Source organism: Piliocolobus tephrosceles, chromosome 13 (genome assembly GCF_002776525.5).
Source record: "Piliocolobus tephrosceles isolate RC106 chromosome 13, ASM277652v3, whole genome shotgun sequence".
NCBI classification, from domain to species: Eukaryota; Metazoa; Chordata; class Mammalia; order Primates; family Cercopithecidae; genus Piliocolobus; species Piliocolobus tephrosceles.
The window spans coordinates 60700558-60713050 of NC_045446.1; the positions used below are offsets into that span (position 1 = coordinate 60700558).

General features: G+C 36.3%; 1 protein-coding gene across 1 annotated transcript; it reads left to right on the top strand.

Annotated features, from left to right (window-relative positions):
• The first annotated feature begins 2827 nt into the window (after positions 1-2827).
• Positions 2828-3739, top strand: LOC111540722 (olfactory receptor 52Z1). Its single transcript, XM_023209158.1, is given in 1 exon segment — positions 2828-3739. A coding segment is annotated over 1 exon segment (906 nt). The 5' UTR covers positions 2828-2833.
• The last annotated feature ends 8754 nt before the right edge of the window (positions 3740-12493 follow it).

Below are 12493 nucleotides of genomic sequence, written 5' to 3' on the forward strand. Positions count from 1 at the left end.
TAAATGACAGATTTGGGGTGAAGATTACCAACTGGTATCAAGTACCCAGTGTAAGAAATTTATTCCTGGTATTTATGGATACCCTAAATCAATTAAATCTCAGTTTGATGGATATTAAGCCTGAAGTCCCAAAAGTTAAACTTATTCAAGTTGACAATAATTTTGGTCTTAATTGCTACAATTTTATTAGTACCCTGATGTCATCTATTGTTGGGATAGAGATATGAATGACTTATTTAGCTACCATCCTAAAACACTGACTTCAGAAATGACTTACATTTTAAATTTATGTTTATTTTTAGGTATTTTACAAGCAAGAGAACTAAAGTGCAAATTAAATGATGTTTCCAGGGTCAGAGAGTCAGAATAAGATTTAGCAAGTATTTAAATACAATTACATATGTCCTTAGAGCTATACTGTCCCAATTACACCACACTGTCTTTGCTCTGTGGATACGTTATTGAGTCAGTCAGAATATGCCGTCAGAAATATCCTAGAATAATGCTACAAGGAACCCAGGCCTATAATCTGGGTAATCACATGTGACAATGTTATAGAAAAAACAAACAAACAAATATTAAAAAAAATTGATATCACAAAAGATTACCAGAAAAAAATTTAAAGGCCTGAAAAGTCTGTTTTCTTTCCTTCTTATCTTCATTCTGTATTTTTTTTTTTCCTCTTAGATTTTTCTCTGCCAACCCTAATGTCTAGATGAAGCCCAGTCACTGTAACCCTCCCTTCTATAACTACACTTCACTCACATGCATGACTCTGGCCTAAAACTGTGTCAGGAATTCTTCAAAATTAATCTTTTCTGTCTCTGAAACATCAAGAGTTTATTTAAAATATTCTAACAAGGTGAGATACATATTATATAGTAAAACAATTAGTTTATGTAAATAAAGTGGATCCACAGAGTTAAATAACTTCAAATTTTATCTTAATATTTTTAAAGAACCTTATGCTAACTTAAAGCAAGGCTAAATTGGTCAACTGTGTGGATATTTTATATTCTAAACTGTAACTCAAAAAATGGTGTCCAAACATTTTAATCATATAAAATTTGAGACCAGAATATTCAGCACTTAACAAAAAACAAAAGTAAAGGTAGCAGACTATGCTATATGATGATTAGTATATTGAACTGTAATGGAATCAAGAGATAGAGGAGCAGTCATTTCTTAAGCCCTTGTGCCACCTCAAAAAAACAAGAACTTTAGCCAGCTTTTATTTGAGAAAGGGGACTGATAGAGTATAGAAGCCACCTGTCATTTGCATATTATCATCTATGTTTATACCCATGCATCTATCTATGTATCTATGTATCTATCTATGTATCTATCTATCTATCTATCTATCTATCTATCTATCTATCTATCTAATCTGTCTCCTCTAATCTATCTATCTACCTATCTAATTTTTCTGTGTGTATGTCACCTACCCTGGTGTTTTATCTCCTAATCTTCCTTTTCATCCAATATTACATTTGCTTCTATCCACATATTTTGGAACTAGTCATTGGTAATAACTAGTAGTTTATTAAAGTAATATAGACTCCTGTTTTATAATATGAAAACATTAAATTACTTGCTACTGTGGTGGTACTTAGAAATACAATATGTATTGTCTCATTTTCAATCAGTGACTGAAGTGGAAAGAAATGAAATATTTTATTCTTTATCATCTATGAGGCATATACAGTTGGTTTTTTTTTTTTTTTTTTTTTTGAGAGGGAGTCTCGCTCTGTCACCCAGGCTGGAGTGCAGTTGTGTAATCGCTGCTCACTGAAACCTCCGCCTCCCAAGTTTAAGCAATTCTCCTGCCTCAGCCTCCTGAGTAGCTGGGATTAAAAGTGCACGCCACTACGCCAGGCTAATTTTTGTATTTTTAGTAGAGACAGGGTTTCACTGTTTTGGTCAAGCTGATCTCGAACTCCTGACCTTGTGATCTGCCTGCCTCGGCCTCCCAAAGTGCTGGGATTACAGGCATGAACCACCGCGCCCAGCAGGCATATACATTTAAAAACCCAGCTCAGTTTGGCATTGCAAATACTTAAAGTTTATAATGTCTTATCTTATATTTTTGAGGAATAGATTAATTGGCAGAACAATTTAATTTGCTGTGTGTCTTCAATGGCTAGCATATAGCTTAACAATAAGTTAACGCCAATAAATGTAGAAGAAGGCATATAAGCTATATTGCTTGAAATCTATTTTGTCAGACTTATTCCCTCCCATTTCTGTAAGCAGTACAACTCCATTTCATAACTCTCTATTTTCCTTAGGGATATGATAAAAAATTTGATGCTGTGTTTTGTATCTAGTTTTATCTTGATAGGCAGCATTGGATGGTAATAAAGATTAAAGTTTTCAGATTTACCCTGCCTTACTTTAAATCCAATAGGGCCTAGGGCAAGAGGCTGAAAGTCTGGGGGTTTTCTTACATCTGTAGAAATAATAGGATTTATATAAAGGTAATTTAAAGGGGTTTTCAATAGGTTATTGTGAAGATTTAATAAGTTAATATTTGTAAGGTAGTATAACATATATTAAGCAGTTATTAAATAATATCTATTCATTTTTTAAGGTATAAAAAATTATTTGGTAGGACTTAAATATTAGGCTTATTAACCCATTTTACTCTCCATTCCCAGAGAAGAAAACATTGAAAAGAAAAAAAAACTGATCAGACCTCATTCAGCCTAAGGTGGTGCTTCTGTATCCTCAACATTGTGGTCTTTCATTAATGGCACTAGGCCTGGAATAAACTGTACACATGGCTCCTTTCATTCATAATCACACTAATCCGCAGGATGTGTGGTATGTCCTAATGGGAATCCCAGGGCTGGAAGGCTTGCATACCTGGATCTCCATTCCTTTTTCTTTTGTGTACACTGTGGCTGTTGCAGGCAATATCTTCTTGATCTTCCTGATCATGACTGAGCGCAGTCTCCATGAGCCCATGTATCTCTTCCTATCCACGCTGGCCTCAGCAGACTTCCTGCTCTCCACTGCTGCAGCCCCTAAGATACTGGCTAACCTCTGGTTCCACTCTACGGATATATCCTTTGGTAGCTGTGTGTCTCAGATGTTCTTCATACATTTCATCTTTGTGGCAGAATCTGCTATTCTCCTGGCAATGGCATTTGACCGTTATGTGGCCATCTGTTACCCACTGAGATACACCACCATTTTAACCTCATCAACCATCAGGAAGATTGGCATAGCAACTGTGGTCAGGAGCTTTTTCATCTGCTGTCCGTTCGTCTTCCTGGTATACTGACTTACATATTGTGGGAGAAACATCATTCCTCATTCCTACTGTGAGCACATGGGCATTGCCAGATTGGCAAGTGGCAGTATCAATGTCAACATCATTTATGGCCTCACTGTGGCCCTACTCTCTACAGGACTGGATATAGTGCTTATCATTATATCCTATGTAATGATCCTCTACGCAGTGTTTCAGATACCTTCCTGGGCTGCCAGGTTCAAGGCCCTTAGTACGTGTGGCTCTCACATCTGTGTCATACTTACGTTCTATGTCCCAGCATTCTTTTCATTTCTTGCCCATCGCTTTGGAGGTAAAACCATCCCTCACCACATTCACATCCTAGTGGCCAATCTCTATGTGTTGGTGCCCCCTATGCTAAACCCCATCATTTATGGGGTGAAGACCAAACAAATTAAAGATCTAGTTATTTTGCTTTTCTCTCCTATCAGTGTGTGCTGTTAAAATTTAAAAGTCTATTTTAGGGAATAGAAATAAATACAATCCATAGAAATCCTCAAACACACTTAAAAGGATGGTGTCTATCAAAATGCCCACTGCATTTTGCTAAGGCACTCAAAGATCAAAGATATTGAAGAAAAATACTTTAAAATAATGAAATTCTCAATTTTTTTCAGACATACTATTTTCAGGAATTTTAACTTAAAAATGCATAAAGACAATTGAGAAAAGAGAAATATATTTTAGGGTTTAATCCAGATTGACTTTTCCTACATAGAGCTAAGAAGTGGGGTTTCGAGTCAGTCACCGCGCTTTTTACAGTCAGTCTGAAATTCTGATGAAATGTACAACACTCCCGCTGTCCTCTGCAGAGACTTGAACCAATAACGTGAAGCCATAATATTATAGTTATTTATGTCAACACCTATTACTTAAGTTAAAATGTTACCCTTAAAATATTTTCTAACTCACTGACATCTCACAAAGTCTATTGTATGGAATAGACACATAATACATATGTGTTCAATAAGTGCATAATAGTGAATTAAAGCAAATAATAACCAATATTAAATTAACACATATGAGATTACCTGGATGATTTAAAAGCTAATACATATTTTCCCCCTATAGTGGAGATTTTAGACCCAAGTCATCAATATAGCATCATGGCATCAACAGAGACATCACTGAAGAAGTAAAATGATTGAACATTTCTATACCTGGGTGATAAATAAATGTTTAAAATAATCATTTTTTAAAAGCTAAAGGAAATTAAGGAGAATATTATCCAAGAAACTTAAGTAAAAAAAGAATGTTATCACAGCGAAAGTAATTATCTATGATATTATCTACAGACTATACCTTAATTCCTTCACATCAATACACATTTTTACAATCTCTCCTTCTTAAAAGCCTAGAACAACGCCATGAGAAAGTTTAAAAAATGACCTTATTTATGCCTAAAAAAAGAAAAAAAATAACTTTGAGAAATTTGAGGTATTATCTTAAACACTTGCAACCTACTTATGCTTGACTTATGCTTAATTTTTTCTGATTTTTATATAAATTTATACATGTATTAACACATACATTTACATAGACATACACTAATTTTTCTACATTTATATGTGGATATACTTTCATATATGTGTATGTACACACACACATATATATGTATGCGTGTGACACACACACACACACGTTTGTGCACCAAAGAATAAAAAAGTTAGAAATAGACTTCCTATAGTATTTCCATTATTGGGAAGGGAGAATACATGAAACATTCTAAAAAATCCAATTAATTTTTTTCTACTAGTACTACACTAAATATTTAAGTGCTATTTTGAATTATCTGCAAAATATTTGCATTTCTCAGTACATCTGTTAAACTTTACATGGTATGTTTTTTCTACTCTACAGAATGTTTTGGACATTCTGTGTGAAATTTATATTCAGTCTTGTATTTCTCCGTAAAAGTAATAATATGACGGAAAATGAGGGAATAGATTGCAGTATGATGACAGAGGATTTGACTGAAAGGCAGGAAGGTTTTGTATCCTTGATTTTAGCAGTGGGGATCTAAGAATATGACAATTTCCCATCCAGAATGCATGAAACATGTTATCTAAAATAGGTATATGAATATATGTAGTCATATATACATATATAGCTACACAGTCATACACATGTCCTTTTAGCAGTTAAAAATGGTATAAATAAAAATGATTGAATTTATGATCTTTAAACAAACTTTCAGTTCAGCACTCAGATTCTGAAAGGATTTAGGAAATGGCTATTGCTGTGTAGCTGCTGAAGGAAACATTACTGAGCCATTGCCCTGGACATGAGAAGAACTTTTCATGTTCTACTGTCTCCTTAATCACTAACCTTTCAGCTAGGAAAGAGAAAGAAGAAAGAAAAAGAAAGAAAGAAAGAAAGAAAGAAAGAGAGAGAGAGAGAGAAGGAAGGAAGGAAGGAAGGAAGGAAGGAAGGAAGGGAGGGAGGGAGGGAAGGAGGAAGGAAAGAACACCAAAAAAAGGACAGAACACCACACAATTTTAAAGCTGGGAGTTTTGGATGCACTTAGCTAAAATTGATATGTTGTTCTAGACAGAATTAGCAAAAACAAAAAAGTATAGGGTGCTAAGCATTTGATAAAGTGAAAATAGTATTTCCTATGAGTGAGAGATCCAAGACCAATACTACTATGAACTATTGTTATAATTGAGGTCTTAGTTAATATAAATCAAACAAAAATTTGATTTTGGGTGGAGAAAGAAAGACAAATTTGGAATCTGGGGGGTATTTCTTTATTTACATCTTTGACTTTATTTTTAAAATTTCTTTTGCATATGATATGATCATTTAAGTATAAATCACTGGAACGTAAACAGAGTTATACAAGGACAACATAAAAATTAATAATGTTTTATACAACTGCAAGAATCAATAGGAAAATAGAATAGGAAAAAAGTCACATTCGAAATGATGATAGAGGCCGGGCGTGGTGGTGCACACCTGTAATCACAGCTACACGGGAGGCTGATGCAGGAGAATGGTTTGAATTCTGGAGGCAGAGGTTGCACTGAGCCGAGATCGCACCGCTGCACTCCAGCCTGGACTGTAGAGAGAGACTCCATCTCAAAAAAAAAAAAAAAAAATCATAAAAGAAAAACAAAAACAAAAAATGAAAAAAAAGAACCAAAATGATAACAGAACTGTACATCTGCCTAAAATAAATGAAAGTTGTTTGTTGTACATTGTTTATTATGATAACAATTATCTCCAAAACAACTCATAATTAATTCAATTCAATCCTAATCAAAATAAGAATTTATCTTGTGTTTTACATTTCTTCCCATTTTTATTGTGATAAAGTTTATAAATATGCTACATATAACACTGTATATCATATGTGATAAAGTTCACCATGTTAACCATTTTTAAGTATAATTATATGGCATTAAGTATATTCACAATATTGTATCATCATCATCATGATCTCATGCCAAAATTTTTTCATCATCCAAGCAGAAATGCTATACTTGTTAGGCAATAACTCCCCAGTCCCATAGTAACCTCTAATCTACTATATGTTTCTCTAAGTCAGTCTATTTTAGATAATTCATATAAATAGATTCATACAATATTTGTTGTTTTGTGTCTGGCTTATTTTACTCAACATAACGTTTCAAAGTTCATCTATGCCATAACATGTATGGTAGTTCCTAAGTCTTTGCTTAATGTTATCCTTTCCTAGATTCTTGGAAACTGAAACTTTAAGCCAAATGGCATATAATGATATCCATTTTTTTCTCATCTAACAAAACAACATTGGATAAAACAGTGTTATTTGAGGATCTGTTGTACGTCATTTCACTTAGAGTTGCCGTTTCCAAAAACTTATTCATGACATTAAATGAGGACTTACTGCATCTGTGCTTCATTCTTTTTTATCGCTACATAATATTCCATTGTGTGTATATATCACATTTGTTTATTCATTCATCTATTTATGTACATTCTGGTTGTTGCCACCTGGCTATTGTGAATAATGTTACAATGAACATTTTGATACAAGTACCTGTTTAAATCTTTATATATATTTGTAATATATACCTAGGAGAGGAATTTTGGGGTCTTATGATAATTCAGTGCCTACGTTTTTGAAGACCTATCAAAATATTTTCTACAGAAGTTGCACCACTTAACACTTTTAGCAGCAATGTATGAGGATTCCAATTTTCTAATATCTTTGTCAACACTTGTTACTTTTCATTTGGTTTGTTTCTCTTAAATTATAGGCATTCTAGTAAGTTTGAAGTGGTGTTTTATTGTGGTTTTGGTTTGCATTTTATGTGCCAATGATCATTTGTATATCTTCTTTGTAGAAATTACTCATTCACATCATTTGCATATTTTTAAACTGAGTTGTTTGCCTCTTTGTTTTGAGTTGTAGAACTTCTTCATACATTCTGGATATTAAACTTATCAAATATATAATTTGCAAAGATGTTCTTTCATATTATAGGTTGTCTTTTTACTTTCTTAATAAAGTCCTTTGTTGCATGAACTTTTTTAATGAAATCCAATTTATGTATTTATTTTTTGCTACTCATGCTTTTTGTGTCATATCTAAGAATCTATTGTAAAATCAAAGTTCATGAAGATTTACCCATGCTTCCTTCTGAGGGTGCTATGGCTTTAGTTCAATTTAGGCCATTACTCAATTTTTATGCATGCTGGCTTTTTGAAAGAAAAGCCAATTTGAAAGAATAAATACAAAAAATTAGCATGACAACTTAAAACTATAGCTTGACCAATTGAATATGAAGTTGTATATAAAAACAGAATAAGAATGGCAGTATGTGCATGTGGCAAAAAGGACACAGATCAAAGAACAGAAAACAGTCCAGAATTAGATCCATATTTATATGAAAATTTAAAATAAAATATATGTAGTCCCTCAAAATGCTTGGAGACCCAACCTTGATCTTATACTTGGTATTAGAAAAATTGTTTATATGTTTGAGAATACTTAAGTAAAATCCCTAATTACCCAAGTCCCCAAAACAAATATCAGATGGAATCCAGAATCTCTCTATTACCTGTCTTTATCATGATTACTGTCTTTATCCCCCTTTAATATTATCTACACCACTATCCCTATCTGCAGTTCTGTCTCTAGCTCTAGATCCAACTCTGCATCTCTCTACTTTTTGCTTTGTGTATGGAATAGCTTCTTAAGAATGAAAAGTATCTAATATTAATAAAACGTATGTTAACCTGGCTACATAAAAGTTTTCTAAATGATCGTGTATGAAAAAATTAATGAAGTTAAGAGGTGGGGAAGTATATAAGAAATACAAACCAATGTCTTATATTTAAATTATAATTAATGATATTGTATAACTATTTTATGTTTATTTGGGTTTTGCATTGACATTGGCATGTTCTTATGCATAATCTCTGGCATGCTTCTCAGGAATTATTCCCTCCTTTTTCTCTAATACACCCGAAGGTTCTGGGAATAATTATTCTTGGTTAATTGCTTCTTGAAGGATTCTGACTCATTCTGTCTCTCTGTCTTCCAGTCAACTAAGCACGTATACAGGGAGGTAGTAACTATGTCCACAGCCCAGTTGAAAGTAAGCAGTAACAAATAGTATGCATGGATTGATGTGGCAGCTCTCAGTTTCACCTAGGTAAGTATCTGAGGTCTAGGATCAACTATAGTTATGCCTAATGGTATAATGTTCTGACTTGCACCAGCTTAGGAAAGCCGATTATGCTCATTTCAGCTCTGCATTTAATAGCATCACATTGGTAGTCTGGAATTGATCATGGTAGGAGTCACTAAAACACAAAAATTGGTAACCAGTAAAAATCAGAGCATTTTTATTTGGAAACATCTATTAGTATCCCATTGATTATGCCTAACCAAGAGCCCTGGCCCAACATGGGAAGAAGAGTTCAGCCTTAGTCACATTCTTACCTCTGAGTCTCATCCTGAATTCCATTTCTGGCCTCCAACCTTAATACCTAAGGTTCTGCTACAGATAAGTGGAACTTTAGTGCTAATAAACTTATTCCCAGATAAATATCTCTAAGCCTGCACCCTAGCCCCACCATCACATGTGACTTGTGAGATACTGATGCTTCTGATCATGCTCCCTGACCCCAGGTCCCAGCAGAAGACCCTGACCCTTCTGCAAAATACAGAGGAGCTTTCCTAATCTTCTATGGAGAGCAGGTGGAGAAAGAGTGAACTGGAGGCGCAGAGCAAGATGGCTGAATAGGAACAGCTCCAGTCTCCAACTCCCAGCACGAGTGACACAAAAGTCCGGTGATTTTTGCATTTTCAACTGAGGTACTGGGTTCATCTCACTAGGGAGTGCCGGACAATCGGTGCTGGTCAGCTGCTGCAGCCCGACCAGCCAGAGCTGAAGCATGGCGAAGCATCGCCTCACCTGGGAAGCGCATGGGAGAAAGGAATCCCTTTTCCTAGCCAGGGGAACTGAGACACACAACCCCCTGGAAAATCAGGTAACTCCCACCCCAATATTACGATGTACCAAGGGTCTTAGCAAACGGGCACACCAGGAAATTATATCCCACACCTGACCTGGAGGGTGCCATGCCCACGGAGACTTCCTCATTGCTAGCACAGCAGTTTGCGATCTAATCGCAAGGCAGCAGCGAGGCTGGGGGAGGGACACCTGCATTTGCTGAGGCTTAAGTAGGTAAACAAAGCCACTGGGAAGCTCGAACTCGGTGGAGCTCACAGCAGCTCAAGGAAGCCTGCCTGTCTCTGTGGACTCCACCTCTGGGGACAGGGCACAGCTAAACAACAACAACAAAAAAAAAAAAAAAAACAACAAAAAGCAGCAGAAACCTCTGCAGACACAAACGACTCTGTCTGACAGCTTTGAAGAGAGCAGTGGATCTTACAACATGGAGGTTGAGATCTGAGAAGGGACATACTGCCTGCTCAAGTGGGTCCCTGACCCCTGAGTAGCCTAACTGGGAGACATCCCCCACTAGGGGCAGACCGACATGCCACACCTCACATGGTGGAATACACCCCTGAGAGGAAGCTTCCAAAGCAAGAATCAGACAGGAACACTCGCTGTTCAGCAATATTCTATCTTCTGCAGCTTCTCCTGCTGATACCCAGGCAAACAGGGTCGGGAGTGGACCTCAAGCAATCTCCAACAGACCTACAGCTGAGGGTCTTGACTGTTAGAAGGAAAACTATCAAACAGGAAGGACACCTACACCAAAAGCCCATCAGTACGTCAGCATCATCAAAGATCAGAGGCAGATAAAACCACAAAGATGGGGAAAAAGTAGGGCAGAAAAGCTGGGAATTCAAAAAATAAGAGTGCATCTTCCCCTGCAAAGGAGCGCAGCTCATCGCCAGCAATGGATCAAAGCTGGACAGAGAATGACATTGACGAGATGAGAGAAGAAGGCTTCAGTCCATCAAACTTCTCAGAGCTAAAGGAGGAATTACGTACCCAGCGCAAAGAAACTAAAAATCTTGAAAAAAGAGTGGAAGAATTGACAGCTAGACTAATTAATACAGAGAAGGTCATAAACGAACTGACAGAGATGAAAACCTTGACACGAGAAACACGTGACAATGCATAAGCTTCAGTAACCAACTCGATCAACTGGAAGAAAGAGTATCAGCGATTGAGGATCAAATGAATGAAATGAAGCAAGAAGAGAAGCCAAAAGAAAAAAGAAGAAAAAGAAATGAACAAAGCCTGCAAGAAGTATGGGATTATGTAAAAAGACCAAATCTATGTCTGATTGGGGTGCCTGAAAGTGAGGGGGAAAATGGAACCAAGTTGGAAAACACTCTTCAGGATATCATCCAGGAGAACGTCCTCAACCTAGTAGGGCAGTCCAACATTCAAATTCAGGAAATACAGACAACACCACAAAGATACTCCTCCAGAAGAGCAACTCCAAGACACATAATTGCCAGATTCACCAAAGTTGAAATGAAGGAAAAAATCTTAAGTGCAGTCAGAGAGAAAGGTTGGGTTACCCACAAAGGGAAGCCCATCAGACTCACAGCAGATCCCTCGGCAGAAACTCTACAAGCCAGAAGAGAGTGGGGGCCAATATTCAACATTCTTAAAGAAAAGAATTTTAAACCCAGAATTTCCTATCCAGCCAAAGTAAGTTTCATAAGTGAAGGAGAAATAAAATCCTTTACAGACAAGCAAATGCTTAGAGATTTTGTCACCACCAGGCCTGCCTTACAAGAGACCCTGAAGGAAGCCCTAAACATGGAAAGGAACAACCGCTACCAGCCATTGCAAAAACATGCCAAAATGTAAAGACCATCAAGGCTAGGAAGAAACTGCATCAACTAATGAGCAAAATAACCAGTTAATATCATAATGGCAGGATCAAGTTCACACATAACAATATTAACCCTAAATGTTAATGGACTAAATGCTCCAATGAAAAGACACAGACTGGCAAACTGGATAAAGAGTCAAGACCCATCAGTCTGCTGTCTTCAGGAGACCCATCTCACATGCAGAGACATACATAGGCTCAGAATAAAGGGATGGAGGAAGATCTACCAAGCAAATGGAGAACAAAAAAAAGCAGGGGTTGCAATCCTAGTCTCTGATAAAACAGACTTTAAACCATCAAAGATCAAAGAGACAAAGAAGACCATTACATAATGGTAAAGGGATCAATTGAACAGGAAGAGCTAACTATCCTAAATATATATGCACCCAATACAGGAGCACCCAGATTCATAAAGCAAGTCCTTAGAGACTTACAAAGAGACTTAGACCCCCATACAATAATAATCGGAGACTTCAACACCCCACTGTCAACATTAGACAGATCAACAAGACAGAAAGTTAACAAGGATATCCAGGAATTGAACTAATCTCTGCAGCAAGCAGACCTAATAGACATCTATAGAACTCTCCACCCCAAGTCAACAGAATATACATTCTTCTCAGCACCACATCACACTTATTCCAAAATTGACCACATAATTGGAAGTAAAGCACTCCTCAGCAAATGTACAAGAACAGAAATCATAACAAACTCTCTCAGACCACAGTGCAATCAAGCTAGAACTCAGGACTAAGAAACCCAATCAAAACCGCTCAACTACATGGAAACTGAACAACTTGCTCCTGAATGACTACTGGGTACATAACGAAATGAAGGCAGAAATAAAGATGTTCTTTGAAACCAATGAGAACAAAGATA